General features: G+C 41.9%; 1 protein-coding gene and 1 long non-coding RNA gene across 2 annotated transcripts; one reads left to right on the top strand and one right to left on the bottom strand.

Moving 5' to 3' along the window:
* Positions 1-954: 954 nt before the first annotated feature.
* dnd1 (DND microRNA-mediated repression inhibitor 1) lies at positions 955-13,430 on the top strand (the record flags this gene model as incomplete). The annotated part of the gene is made up of 5 exons (XM_083915463.1): positions 955-975; positions 6,218-6,323; positions 9,039-9,364; positions 12,531-12,663; positions 12,850-13,430. The coding sequence occupies 5 exons, from the start codon at positions 955-957 to the stop codon at positions 13,428-13,430; spliced, it is 1,167 nt and encodes a 388-aa protein (XP_083771589.1).
* A 1,527-nt stretch (positions 13,431-14,957) lies between these two features.
* On the bottom strand, positions 14,958-15,927 carry LOC310948671. The gene is made up of 4 exons (XR_014593252.1): positions 15,848-15,927; positions 15,709-15,743; positions 15,536-15,631; positions 14,958-15,419 (listed from the first exon to the last, which is right to left on the bottom strand). It is a non-coding gene; the product is annotated as an uncharacterized lncRNA (long non-coding RNA).

Genomic DNA, 15,927 nt, shown 5'->3' with positions numbered 1-15,927 from the left:
AGAAATCAGATTCAGGTCACTTGGAACTGCAGTGTGAACAGAGCCTAACTGTATCACACACTATCAGCGGTTTAGGAGCACTATCGGGCGACAAACACATATGCACGTTTTATATTTTATTTAATTCAATCTTTAGTCATCTCATCTCATCTTCAACCACTTATCCGGGGTCGGGTCGCGTGTGCCAGGAGGTACTGCAAAACCAGGTCGATGCGTGGAGTGGACAGAGCAAGCACCTATTCCATCTCCCTGCTCCCAAAATCAATTTAATATATGGTCCCTTGGTAGGGGACATATCAAACTGATAAGGACAGATTCTACACTGAAGATTAAATGACTGTGGGTTTGTTTCTGTTATTTTATATTGGTGTCAAAATGACCCAGGTTGGTTTATTGACAGGACTGAAAACTAAGAACCAAAGGATGGTAAATGCGTTTTCAAATACTCCTGTGGATTGTACTTGGGATAAAACAAAAAAACGTCAATATGCAAATGTACTACCTTTTCTAAAATGAAAAAAGAATCTATTTGTTTTTAAACATTAACAAGGCTCCATAACTAACAATGTTTGGAGCAGAAATTAGTAAACACTTTGCTGTAAGGCTGTTTCAGTCAGGGTTTGTTCAATTCAATTCAATTCAATTTTATTTACAGTGCCAAATCATAACAAAAGTGATCTCAGGACACTTTTCAGAGCAGGTAAAGACAACACTCTCCATTGGTCGGATCCATCCTCGAGGCCACTCAACGGTCTCGACCTTTGTGGCACAACCATTTCCTGCGTCCACATTTATGCTACAACTACAAGTGAATGAGCGCGCACGGCACGAGCTGACCGTGAAGGTGTCGCGTGCCGTCAGGTGCAGCGTGCTGGCCAATTGGGCTCCAGCCAGGTACCACCAGGGGCTGAAGAGTGACGTCACTGTCCGCGCGAACACAACACGGTGGAGATGATGGAGGCCAAGCAGAGCCAGGTAACTTCTCCATTTCACTTTGTTTGGGTCGCTTTTCTACTTTTCTAGCGTGTCGAAAGTAAACAGAGAGGAAAGACGCCCGAGCATCCAAACATGGCGGGGCCTCGCGAGCGGCTGCTGCAGGCACGGCGGCGCGTGCTGCCGCAGCTTTGATCGGACTAAAGTAGTTACAGTAGTTGTTTATAAACGCTCGTGCCCCTCGGGTTTGCTGTGTTAACCGTTGTTTGGCTGTTTTGAAATTCTGTCGCTGGGTGAGCCCCACCTGCAGCTCATTTCACTAATGACTGAGCCTTTCCACAGGACACCAACGTGTTTCTATCTTTTTAAAAAGGCAAGGCAAGTTTATTTGTACTGCACAATTATTAACAACAACAAGGTTATTCAAAGTGGTTTACATGAAACATTAAAAGCATTGGAAAGAAATTAAAAACATACACAAGACAATGTTACAGTAGTCGATCCTGCTGAAGATAAAAGTCCTGCTGGCACATAAGTCTCTAATCCTCGATGTGATAGTAGGCGAAAAGTTCGTTCTTGGAGTTAGCTGTGTTTCCAGTCTACTTCACTGCAGTGTGCAAGTGTGTGCGGAATTTGAAACATCATGTTGTAACTGTGGACGTGTTTTGGGGCCTTTTTGTACATTTAAAGTGACAGCAACTTTAACAGCACTGAAAGCAGCCATGATGTTTACTGTACTGAATTACAGCACTTTCATACAGACACATAACATACGACACGGTGACATGACAATGTAACTTCACAAAAAATAACAAGTAGACAAAACAGGAAAAAAAATGTCCAAAAGGGCATTTAGGACTGCACAATATGAGAAGAAATATGCATTAACATTGCTGAATATTGCAATAATTATGTTTCTGCGATAATTCATCATGATCATTTCTATGGAAACATAGAGATCATGATACCCAATTACATCATGTAAGTTGATAATAAAAAGCACAATAGCTTAAATTTCTCTGAAAATCTGATGGTAAATATTTTAAGGAAATAGAAATTAAAGACTGGTTTTCTTTTTACATCACCGTATCTGTGTCCATGCCTGTAAATGTAGTCAGTCTGTAGCTGGAAGAAAATCCTTTAATGTTCATTAAGTTCTTTTTTGTTTTGTTTTTTTGGTGATATTGACAGAACAAACAAGTGAACATAATAATAATAATAAATATAATAACAACATTCAACAGCAATGGAAACAAAACATAGGGGTCATAGTGGTATAGATGAGAAACGTAGAAGAAGAGAGGGAAAAAAAAGATGATAAAATGAAAAAAACGCAAAACGACTAAATTAAGAGAGCAAGGATTAGTACCAATTATAGTTTTAATCAAGACTGCTGTTATGCTTATAATACAATCGAAGACCAAAACTATATACACATACACTGGAGATCAAAATTAGAAAACAAAGTATTAATATTTGATTGATTCTGATATGCTGTTATTCTTTATTGTCCAGCATTTGCTAGAATATCCGCTGTGACAGGGCTGCAGATCTGATGTCAGGATTGGGGGGGACACAAAAGTGATTTATTTATTTTTTTTGCCCGTATGTAACTCATGCCATGCCACCATAACTCACAACTTCAACTCATGGTATCATTTAAAAAGTACTGCACAGTGAATCATTTCCTGTTCCTACCTTTCTTGTTTATTTCTCCTAAACATCATTTGTACTGTCGACCTCCTTAATTATATCTTCCAACCGTGGTCCAGCAGGTCACATAGTTTAGACGGCGCAGCGGCCGAGACGTCATTGTTTTCACTGTTTGCCATCTTGTCATAGTTTCCGGGTTCCGTCTTCATAGTGTTACATAATCATACACTCATGGTTCGTTTGGATCTCTGGGAACAGGGAAATGAAAAGGCACACGTTGCAGCAGTGTCCTGTTTGTCAAATGTAATCGGTGCTGTTGACTGCACTCATGTTGCTATAAGAGCACTGAGTGAGAATGAAAATGCCTTTATTGCAACAGCCCGACCTTCTGATACTGCATTATCCGTGTTCACAACATGTTGCCACTCTATGGCCATTTTGTCTTTAGTAATGCCACTGTTACCTCCAGAAAACATGTTTTCCTTTTTTCCAACTCTCCAATAAGAACTTCAACTTCACATTGATTATGTTCATTATTATTATCTCTATTATCTTTGTTGTCTTCTCTGCGTTTCACATGATGCCACACCAACGTAGGACGTGTGTGCACACTGTTTTATAAATCCAAATATTTTCATGCGCATGCACGTCCTATGTTTTGTCTGTATGCCACCTTTGAAGTGAATCCTACGCACAGTTTAATAAATGAGGTCCCTGGTGACAGTTGACTTCATTGTTGGACACACCCTATTTATCTGGCAGCTCTCCTGGTTACTTTGTAAGATGGCAGCTGCTCTAAGGGGACTGAAACCCTGAGACAGCAGGTTGTCCAGATGAAGGCCAAAGGGATGACCCTCTCAGCCATCAAAGAGAGGTTGGGCGTTCACAGTCTGTGATCTCAAGAAGATTGAACCTTTACAAGGACACAGATTCATTTAAGTCCCTCAAAAAGGGTGGTCATGTAAAACAAGTGCAGGAGAGGACAGGATTATGAGAAGACTCTCAATGGGGAATCAGTTCAACACTGCAGCTGGAGTTGGTCTCCAGTTCAGTGCTGAACAGGACAAGGATCTTTCTATGCTCACAGTAATTGGAAAGAAAGCATAACCGCGTTACTTTTTTAGAAACGAGTAATCTAATTGAGTACTCTTCCCATCGATACAACCCTGTTACCATACCAAAAATGCAGTGGTTAGAGCAGTCGCCCCGTGTAAAGAGGCTGAAGGTCCTCGAGGCAGAGGCCGCGGGTTGGACTCCGACCTGCAGCCCTTTGCTGCATGTCTCCCCCTCTCTCTCTCACCACATTTCCTGTCTGTCCTATATAATAAGGCTTGAAAACTGCCCCAAATTTTTTTTTTTTAAAACAGAAAAGTTTGGAGCAGTGACTTTGATCCGAGCACATCAATGTGGCGGCACATTCCCGGTGTGACTGAACCAAAGACGAAAACACAGAAGGCTATGATGCTGTGGCACGAGAGCTCAGTTAGAAGCAGGCGGTCTGACCATCAGGCTGTTAAGACTCTAACACCCTTTCAAAATATGATTCCCGGGTCCTAGCCTCGTATTTCTACAACACCGCAGTGCCCTGTTCTCCGTTGTTTGAACAGATCTAAATTTTTAGAAAACATAATTGTCATTTTACCTCTTTCTTATCGGTGAAAAAGATGTCTAACTGACAAAAGAGGTGATCGTAATTGTTCACATGTTCGGCCGTTGTCTGTTTTGTCTCAACGGAGCGATTCGACCCCGAAATCGTATTTTGAAAGGGTGTTACGTCAGACTGAACAGCCGGTAAGAGGGAGTCTGAGAGGGCGTCTGCTGAAGACCCTGATGAGGAGTTCTGATTACAGATGCAGACCGGATCGGTCCCATCTGTAGTTCTGATGAGTCATGAATGAGTGTTTCCTTGCAAAATTTATAATATTCAGTTGTATTTCTAAATAATACTTTGGCCTGTTTTCTAAGCATGTATTGCTATATAATACTGTTCTCAATGAAAAGTACTGAAACAGATGGATATGCAACAAAAACAGGCAGTTTATTATTTGGCCGGTAAAAAATGTACTTAACTGGTTAATTCTTTCATCTACCGGTCCCCTTGGCAGGTGAGCCAAAAAGTTAGTTTACAGCCCTGTGAGGGGTTAAAATACAACAGTAAGTATATGACTTTATCACGGCCCTCTATAATAATAATAATAATAATAATAATAAATATAACAAATTAACCAAATTATTATAATTTCAGCACTGATAAAAAAGAAGAAACAAAATAAAAAATAGACAACCATCAAGGCAAGTAACCATTGCAATATTAGCGCAAGTGATATTCATAATTTACTGTAAATATTTTTTTAATTTAAACTAAAAAAATTTAAGAAAAATAAATAAATGAGATTTGCTTCACCAATTGATAGATTTTAAAAACTGTCATGGTGAGTCTGAAAATGTTACAGTAGTGCAAACCTGACTCAGTGCAGTGCTCTTTTAAGGGCGCACTCACACTGTCCTTCCGCACCGCGCCCCGGGCTTTAGGGTACTTGTCCCCCCTCCCTCTCCCCCCGCGCCCCAGCCCCGTTTGTACTCACACTGCCTGGGCCTCGGCCAATGCTTCTTGCTGTCCATACGCCATCACGCCGTAACACGTCACACACATTGATCGCGTGTGTGTGGCTTTGTTTACAAATCTTTCCATAGACCTCGGAGTTTTTGTGCGTCTTGTCGACTATTTTTTAATATTTTCATCCGACCAAAATCTGTAGTAAACACTCCACCTCCGCATCACACCAACGTGAACCTTTCACCGCCATTGTTGTTGTTGTTAAATGTCCGCGCATGGTCCCTACTTCTATTTTCTATGTCCGAACAGGCGCACATACCGCTACCGCCGTAGGGCTCGTGCTCGTACACGTGCGCACGCTCGTGCTCGTACATGTGCAAACGGGCTCTACAAAAGCCCACCTCTCTCAGGCGGGCCATGGACGGCCCGCTGTCCAAAGTTATGCACGGAGCGGGTGCACTCACACTGCTCAAACGCTCTAGGCTTTAGCTGAAAAAACGGTTTTGGCCCGGGACGGAAGGACAGTGTGCGTGCGCCCTAAGTGCCCGTGACCACACCACAAATTACACTACAGATAATGAACAGCAGCAGGCACTTCTATTCCTTTGTATTTGTAGTTGTTGTTGGCATGCTGTAGTAGCCTTATGTTTTCCTGAAAAGGATGCAATGCCATAATCTGTATAATGTCAATAGTTTTCTCTGTATGGTCCATGAGGGTAAATTTGTGTGTGCTCACTAGAGTTCTGCATAAATTGATCCTTTCACTGAGTGAGAACAATGTAATACGTTTGGGAAATTGAATCACTTTGCTGCCCTGGAGACTTAGAAAAGTCTCCATTTAAGCCATTGCAAGATAATGCCAAAACACCAGGGTGATGTCTAGTTTCATATTCCAATACAGATATGGTGTGTGTATAACAAAGCTGTTGTTAGCTACAATCTGCTGAAGTTGACTTGATTTGGAATAAATGGGCTAAAGTACAGGGACAGCCAGATCCTGTTTGTGAGGATTGATCTTTCTTGTTGGAAAGAGGCTGTTGCTGAGAAGTCCCTCCCACTTTGTTTCCTCCTCAGGTGCTGAACGCTGAGCGGGTGCAGGCGCTGGAAGCCTGGCTGAAAGCAACCAATACAAAGTTGACTCAAGTTAACGGCCAGAGGAAGTATGGAGGACCACCTGAGGGTGAGACACTTTGTCTTTACACAACACTACAGCGGAGTTAGTTCCTTGGAGAAACTACACGATGCAAACATTTGGAGCAAAAGACGAGTTTCAGTGTGCATTAGTATTATTATTTTTCTATCCACTCATTATGTAGTCTATCAGTGTCTGTCTGTAGTCTCGCAAGATCACCTGAGAATCGGGATCACATGAAAATCCATCTGGTCAGGCCTCAAGCCTAAACCAATGAAAGTAGTAATTAACTGCTTGGTAGAGATGTCATGGCACTAAGAATTAAGTAGTCACTGCCAATGCCAGTGAAATTATGATTATTGATGTTCATTTGGTACAATGGGGAAAAAAAAAAACTTGAACTTGAAGAAAATTTGCTAAATATCAAAATGCCATTTCTTTATAACATAGCAGAACACAGTACAACCGTTGGTTGTAGTGAGACGAAGTGAGAGAAGATTTATACAGAGAATGCACACATTGGCACCAGTCCCCAAATAGTCGATTAAGAGCTGGTCCACCAAAAATCCTTAGCCAACCAAAATTTTATTGGTCTATTGGTCTCAGGAAAAAAAGAACATATTTGGAGACTTGTCTTGTCAAAATTAAGTGACTGGTGGCTGGCCTAAAAGGCTGGAGGGATTTTAAATTGAAAGGCCGGGTACAGGAAGTCGTGGCACTCACTCTGTCAGTGTTTTTTTTTTTGTTTTAACACGGCAGGCAGGTCCCTTCAACATCATGGTTAGACAGTTAATAATTAATAGCCAATCATGCTGGGAAAGACAAGGATGACCCCAAGAAGGTCACATGCAAACTTTGCAAGAAAAACTTTGGCTATCACTCGTCCACGCCGAACATGACCTACCACCTTAAAAGATGTATATAACGTTAGACAAACATGACCTACCATCTTAAAACATGTTACGTTAGACGAACATGACCTACCACCTTAAAACATGTAAGTAACGTTAGACAAACATGACCTACCACCTTAAACATGCAAGTAACGTTAGACGAACATGACCTACCACCTTAAACATGCAAGTAACTCTTAGACAAACATGACCTACCACCTTAAACATGTAAGTAACGTTAGAGGAACATGACCTACCACCTTAAACATGTAAGCAACGTTAGACGAACATGACCTACCACCTTAAACATCTAAGTAACGTTAGACGAACATGACCTACCACCTTAATCATGTAAGTAACGTTAGAGGAACATGACCTACCACCTTAGCATGTAAGTAACGTTAGACAAACATGTTCTACCACCTTAAACATGTAAGTAAGGTTAGAGGAACATGAACTACCACCTTAAACATGTAAGTAAGGTTAGACGAACATGACCTACCACCTTAAACATGTAAGTAATGTTAGACGAACATGACCTACCACCTTAAACATGTAAGTTACGTTAGAGAAACATGATCTACCACCTTAAACATGTAAGTAACGTTAGAGAAACATGATCTACCACCTTAAACATGTAAGTTACGTTAGAGGAACATGACCTACCACCTTAAACATGTAAGTAACGTTAGGCGAACATGACCTACCACCTTAAACATGTAAGTAACGTTAGAGGAACATGACCTACCACCTTAAACATGTAAGTAACGTTAGACAAACATGATCTACCACCATAAACATGTAAGTAAGGTTAGAGGAATATGAGCTACCACCTTAAACATGTAAGTAACATTAGCCTAACTACCTGAACATGTTGCGTCTCCTTGCTGATTTTTTCTGACACATTCAGAATTAGAATCTGAAATAATTTGCCGGTGTCATTAACAGGCGGCAGACTGTGCGCACTAAAATAATGGTTATTAATTATGTTGAATTATGTTATTCAGTCGCTGAGGCTATACGTGGGGGAGTAAATATATATATTTGTCCATTAGTCGATAATTGCTCTTAATGATGAGCACTGGTCGACCAAGAAAATCTTTTGTCGGGGGCAGCCCTAACTACGACCGACTACGACATCAGAGCAATGAACAAGGTGACTCACCATCGTAATCGGTTATGCCCAAACATAACATATTGTACGACTTGATTGGTAAAGATATAATCCGTACAATTTTCATCTAGTTCACTGTTAAGTCCGTTAAATCTGGTCTGTTAAGTTACTGTATCAGAGAGTGAGTCAAAACAATGGTGACTGATCATATGACCCACTAATGAAAGCGTGTGTGTGTGTGTGTGTGTCAGGTTTGGGCAGAAGGAAGCCTCTGTGAATTAACAGTGCTGTCTCCTTGTTAAACACAGGAGTCCATGGTTACACAGGACATTTATTTGTTTTTTAGGGGCATATTTTACAGCTTGTTCCACAAATTCTGTGAATTAGTGTGGACAGACAGCGCCGATGTGGCGTGACAGTCTGACTATCGCGTGCTGTTAGGACAGGGTAGTTTAGTTATCAATTGACGGGAAAAAAAGGAAAAAAAACCTGATGCGTGTGCAGAGCATAGAACAGCAGAGGATAGAATGTGCCCTCAGACAATACTACGATCTCTCTGGTTTGGCAGATCGTCAAAACGTTCTGATCCTTCACCATCTAATCGCCCACCCCTGTCGCAATGTTACTTTAAAATACAATATAATTTCTTCATACCAGAACTGTAAATTGTCAGAATTTTCATTTGACCTGATGAGACAGGTGATTAATGTATCGGGCAACTTCACCAACTCCATCTCCTCTCCATTGTTCTGTCAGTGTGGCATGGGCCCATCCCAGGATCCCGCTGTGAGGTCTTCATCAGCCAGATCCCGCGGGACACCTACGAGGATCTGTTGATCCCTCTGTTCAGCTCTGTTGGGCCCCTCTGGGAGTTTCGGCTCATGATGAACTTCAGCGGCCAGAACCGTGGCTTCGCCTACGGCAAATACGGCTCGCCAGCTGTAGTTGCCGAAGCCATCCGCCTGCTAAACGGTCATGTGCTGGAGTGCGGCTTCCGTCTCAGTGTCCGCCGCAGCACTGAGAAGAAACACCTCTGTATGGGAGACCTGCCAGATGCCACCAAGCAAGAGGACCTTCTTCAGGTACTACAGCTCTGTGGCTTGTCTTTGGCATTGAAACCTGTTTGTTTTAGCTGAAGTGGTAGAAACTTCATATATCTCCCACTGTCCCAGCCAATGAGAAATCCTTTATACAGATGTTCTTTCTTTCAATTGACCTGAGCTCTGCATGGATGCAGTGATGGCATTAAGGGGGGTCAAATGTGATTTTTTTTTTTTTCCCTGTTGACTTTACTGGCTGCAGTAGCTGCAGTGCCCACCAGGTGGCATACGAGAGCAGCTCGGATGAGTTATACATTCAATGGTAGAGACAGAGAAACTGATGAAAACACTTTGGGAATGAATCGCAGCACTCTATCAACTTATCTGCAGGACTTTTACAGTATACTTACACATTACAGTCTTAATGTCATAGTGGACATTTTATGTGTTATGACCATAGACGTATAATAAAATAAGTGGAAAAGAGTGTGTCTAAACCTTCATTCATACAGCTCATGGTCTTAATCTCTAGTTTCAAGTTTTCTTCAATACAGAATGCCGTTCATTTAGGTGTGTGTGTGTGTGTGTGTGTGTGTGTGTGTGTGTGTGTGTGTGTGTGTGTGTGTGTGTGTGTGTGTGTGTGTGTGTGTGTGTGTGTGTGTGTGTGTGTGTGTGTGTGTGTGTGTGTGTGTGTGTGTGTGTGTGTGTGTGTGTGTGTGTGTGTGTGTGTGTGTGTGTGTGTGTGTGTGTGTGTGTGTGTGTGTGTGTGTGTGTGTGTGTGTGTGTGTGTGTGTGTGTGTGTGCGCGTGCGAAGTAACTTGCTCCACGGACTTTCTGGGTCCTTTTGTTGGGGCTAATCACGATCATCATGTCATTTAACAACCCCCACACACATACAGTAGACTATCACCAGAATCACTTTAACAGCAGATCTCAATTAAAAAATCAATGGCTGAGTTTCTCCCGTTCTGGGGCTTCACATCGTCAGGGCAGATAGACAGGTTAAATCACGGGCCTACAGTATTAAATGGGAAAAGAAAAGACAAAATAAAATATTTGTTATTTCACAATTTTCGCTATTTAAACTGTTTGTATTTAAAAACATTGTGCTTTCTGCACAGTCACTGTGTTTTAATCTTAAAAAAGGACATGCAGATGTTATATTCTGAGCTGATCAGCGGCTTAATTCTGTGTCTCTTGAAAAAAGGCAACTTTAAAAACCATATCCAGTTTTAATCAGGCTGTTAAAGACCAACGGCCGACTGAAGAACGCAGCGCAAACCAACCGTTTATATAACGATAGCCTACCAACGGATGATCTCATGCATATATCCTCATTTAGAAATAAATGAAACAACAGGATCACAGGAGCTGCTGGTGTCCCTCAAACTACCGGTGCTCCTGCACCTGAGAAAGGAGCAGGCCCACACACGTTGGTGTTTTGTTGTTGTTGTTGTTTTTTTAATTGTACCCACTAAAATAAAGGGTTTTTAATATTTTAAAACCCACCTGAGTGCCTGCACATTTTTCTTTTGAAATAAATTAAATTTGTACTATTTAAAGACTACTCAGAAAATACACGTGTGTATATATACGGGTGTATCTATAAATATATTGTATAAAGAAAAACAGCTGAGCAAATGCATTTAAATATACTCTGTGCCACATTAACGCTAGCTGAAGAGCCCATTTTGGTGGAAAAACAGATTGATTTAAAACACATGCAGTGTTGGGACGGTTACTTTTCAAATGTAATCCCCAACAGTTTACTGATATTATGTCCTAAAATGTAATCAGTAGATATGAGATGTGGCCGGAAAATCATCGTTAAAATGTTTGTGAATGTGACGAGAGAGGCTGAGCACAGCTGCAGCTGTTAGAGAACCACAACAGAAATCACAGTAGGGTAACACCGGCTCACACTGATGACTGTACCCGGGGCAGCTGTTAGAGAAACACAACAGAAACCACAGTAGGGTAACACCGGCTCACACTGATGACTGTACCCGTGGCAGCTGTTAGAGAAACACAACAGAAACCACAGTAGGGTAACACCTGCTCACACTGATGACTGTACCCGGGGCAGCTGTTAGAGAAACAAAACAGAAACCACTGTAGGGTAACACCGGCTCACACTGATGACTGTACTCGGGGCAGCTGTTAGAGAAACACAACAGAAACCACAGCAGGGTAACACCGGCTCACACTGATGACTGTACCTGGGGCAGCTGCGAGCGTCTGAGGCTGCTGTCGGGTTCGGTGCTCTACTCATGAGCGTGGACCGGAGAAGTAGATCTGCTCCTGTCCGGAGCAGTTAGTTTTACGGGTCGGCTGCAGTGTAAGTTTTGTAGGTGGAATTCCTTCTTCTTCTTCCCATTCTTGGTTGATTTTCGACTTCAGTTTCTCAACAGTTCGGGGTCCATATTTTGCACTTCATAAAGTGTTGATACAGTGGGTATGGAAAGTATTCAGACCCCCTTAAATTTCTCACTTTTTGTTCATTTGCAGCCATTTGCTAGAATCATTTAAAGTGGATTTCTTTTCCTCAGTTTCACCCCATTTTGAAAGAAAAACACAGAATTGTAGAATTTCTTTGCAAATTTATTAATAAACAAAATCTGAAATATCACATGGCCATAAGTATTCAGACCCTTTGCAGTGACACTTGTATATTTGAAGTATAATTCCGGCGTAAAATCAGCCTATGGTCTTTTTTGGCAATTACGTACATACAAATAAGCCATCGAGACACTTTTTTTGTGTACAAACTATTAGCAGAGAAATCCGGGAGAGTTGCTAACAGTGTGACACGAAATAACAGCAAACCTCTGCAGTAGCATGAGAAGAGTCCCTACACAGAAAACAAAGCACCAACAGCGTAGTTAGTGAAGCCAGAGTTTAAAGAGACTTACCTACTGGCCCCTGTACCAGCTCCTCTCATAGTAAAGTCCATTAAAGTGGATTAGCAAAGTCAATCCCAAAAGAAGGAGCCCATTGGTGCTTTGTTTATGAACATTTCATGTTCATATGGGACATTGCGTCATCACGCTTTCCCTCCACTTCTTCCTTGCTTTGTTACATCCATGAGCACTCCACTCACTGACCTCTTGTGTTGAGCTGTAATGTTGAACCCACAAAGGTCCGTAGCTTATGGTGGACATTCTACTGCTGTGTGAAATAAATGTTGTGTAATTGTCTTTGCTCCCAGGTGCTGCAAGAACTGGCAGAGGGGGTGGAGAGAGTGTCTGTGAAGGCGGGGCCTGGCATAAACGGGGTGTCTGCTATAGTTGCCTTCTCGTCACACCATGCTGCTTCTATGGCCAAGAAGACCCTGGTGGAAGGTATGTGAGCTCCTGTTGATGGTGGACTGATTTATGGGATCTGTGTATGTCTCTAAATATGTGAATTATTATTATTATTAATTAATATTAATTATTATAATAAATGGTAAATGCCATGGTTTGCCAGAGGTCGCAGTGGCACATGCCACAGACCGATAAACGATCTCTGCTTCTTTTTGTCTCCAGCATTCAAGAAAAGGTTTAAGATGAACGTCTCCATCAAATGGCAGTCTGTAGCGAAGCCGAGCCGGGACGAGCCACTTCTTCTACCCAGACCTTCAAAGGACGGCCTGCCATCGTTCCTGAAGCAGACTCGCTCCATCCTGAACTCTCCACAGCCCTCAGCCCTGCCTCCTCGCCTGGCCCATCCTCCATCCACCCCCATGGGTTTCTGCAGAGCAGTGGGAGGACCCACTCCTCCCCCTCCACGCCCCCCTACCCCTCTTAGCTCCTCCACCTCCTTCTCTTTGTTCCAAAGGTGTCAAGCATCTACAGCATCTTCTTCATCCCCTGTGATGCTCCTGTGCAAGATGTGTGAGGCGAACGGTGATGGCCAGCCGTTCTATGAGATAAACTACAGCCACGCTGGACCTGATGGATTCCTCTACTTCAACTATGAGGTGTATATCCCCAGGGTGGCAAAAGCCTTCAAAGGGCTTGTCATGATCTTGCCAGGCCCCACTGCCACCACCATGCTGGAGGAAGCTCAGCGGGCCGCAGCCCAGCAGGTTCTTCAGAGGGTGTACAACAATGAGCTCAACCACTGACACGCTTACCAGTAGTATACAGCACACCTACTTCTGCAGCACTGTTTGTTTTCTCAGTGATGTTATGTATAAAAAAAGATGTTTAATCTTTGTATGTAGTTTGTTGTTTTCTGCATGCTTTTATTAGAGAAGTCAACCTGTTTGTATTGTTTAAACTTCTGTGGTTTGTTTTCTGCATGTTTTTTTATTGTGTGTTACTGTTGGATTGGTTTCTCATTTTAAGTAAATAAGATTTGAAAAGAAAATTTGATGGTGTTTATTTATCCAAAAGTAAATTACATTTTTTTAAAAAGTGGTCAGACATGAAGATGGAGATGAAGGCCACCACTGGTCACCGCTACAGCGTGAGACCAGTGGTGGGGGTGAGGGGAAGCTGCAGAACCCTCACTGTTGCAAATGAAAACAGCTGATATGATAGGTGATAAGGTCCTGTTCAGCTTTGTGCCGGAGGGGAACGCAGCAGCAGCCAGTGCAGAGAGCGGTAATAAAAACTTTCATAAAACAAAGCCTAGTCAGAAACATTACAATTGTTAAGCAACCAGACAATGTACTGATTTGTGTTTCTCTCATTTTATTTAGAATCAAGTGTGGCTGGAGGTCTTGGGGAGACGGCCCTGGGCATAGGCAGTATAGGCAAATGCTAGGGGCGCCGTCATCCGCGGGGGGCGCCGCAAACGGGCGGAGGAAGAAAAAAAAACAGTATATATGTATATACATATATATATATACATTACCAGCGCCATGACAAACTATTATATAAGCCCACAGAAACACAACTTAATAGTGAATACTATTAAATAATGAAGAGGCCTTTTTTTCTGGTTCCCGGCTCTCTGCACTGTACCTGCCCTCCGTGAGGGGGGCGGGTCGAAAGGCCAGTTGCCTGAATCTGACCGGACCACTCCAATAGTATCCAGCTGCAGACCCGGAGCACAAGTCCCTCACTTTACAAAGCCCCTTGCTTGACGGAAGTGAAAATGTAGTTTTTTTTTTACTTGATGCAAAGTCACGCAATAGTTGTAGTTTTTTTTTACTTCATGCAAAGTCACGCAATAGTTTTTTTAATAGGTTATTTAAACTTTTTTGAATAAGCACAAAACATAGCAAGTCAAAGGAAATTGTTTTTAACTTAATTGAAAAAATAAGTGTTTTTTTTAAAAAGAACATACAGTTCCCCTCAGTCAGGTCTCAGTCCTTTATACACAGTGTATCTTACAGTTGATTTAGTCCTGAATATTGTGACATTACAAAGATAAAATTTTAAATCAAATATTGGATGTTTTAGTGAAGATAAACATCTGCAAAGTTTTAATGGAAACTAAAATTAAATGCAACTTTAATAAACAAAAATTTAAAATTCTGGGACTTTTTGCGGCAAGGTGGATCAAAACATGATGCAGTTTGCGTTTTATTTATTAAGGCAGTGGCTGTGAAGATGGAGATAGAGGTGTTTCTTTATTAGAAGCTGCAGTTTCTTCCTCTTGAAGTCTGTGGGCTTCTTGTACAGTTCCATGACAATGGGGCCCAAGGCAAAACATTTAGTGCCGGTGAACCTCTTTTTAGGTTTGTAGTGCTTGAATTCAAAGAAGATAGCTGCTCCTTCTGGTAACTTCTCCACATGTCTCTGGATCTCCACGTCCACACTGGAGTGAATGTAGGTGTCTTCCTTTCTGGAGGCCACAGGGGTGTCCTGCACTGGGTTCACATCTACACCGTTCAAATCTTTAACACCAATAGTGATGTATGGTAAGGCAATATACCAGTTTCTACCAATCTGGATCTGAATGATGAACACTAACGTGCTTTTGCCTGAGGTAAAATGTCAAAGACAAAGGCAACAGAATCTATAGGTTGTCTCGCTCCTGGTGTGTCTTTAAGGATTCCAAAAAGAAAAGAGACCACTTCATCAAGCTGTGTGTCATCAAAGTAGATGGTGGCCGTTTGCTTTTTTCCTTCCCACAGCGAATGCAGATAGCCGGTGGTGATGGCCTGCAAATAAACATCACTTTAAAATGACATGGCATTGATCATCTTCTGATAAATGCTTTAAGATGGACATCCAGTGAATGCCATAACTGCTAATGAATTTAGTGCCATATAGATACCTCAAGGTGTTGTCTTAGTTTAGTCTTCCCTGTTATGAAGTCAATCAGTACTCAACACTGCCGTTTCCGCTTCTCCTGTGCCTCTTCTACCATTTCCTGTAATTTCATAGAGCAAATATTAAAATTATACTAAGCGCAGTTAATTCCACATACTTAGATGGCTTTTTACTGACCTCTAGTCTTTTCATACTCCCTTAGTTCCATTGTCCTAAAAGTAAACATTTTAAAATTTTGTTATGTTTAGTAAATGCTTGATATAAATTAGAGAGACAAGATAGCATGCTTGATACTAATAACTAAACACATACTAACCAACTCAGCCAGATTGATTGTGCATGGCCTCTTTAAGTCACTGTGCTCCCTGATGACGTGATCATCCTGCGTTGGCTCCT

Source organism: Echiichthys vipera (genome assembly GCF_963691815.1).
Source record: "Echiichthys vipera genome assembly, chromosome: 6".
In the NCBI taxonomy this organism is placed as follows: Eukaryota; Metazoa; Chordata; class Actinopteri; order Perciformes; family Trachinidae; genus Echiichthys; species Echiichthys vipera.
The sequence above is the reverse complement of the archived record's forward strand: the minus strand, read 5'-3'. Positions and strand labels throughout refer to the sequence as shown.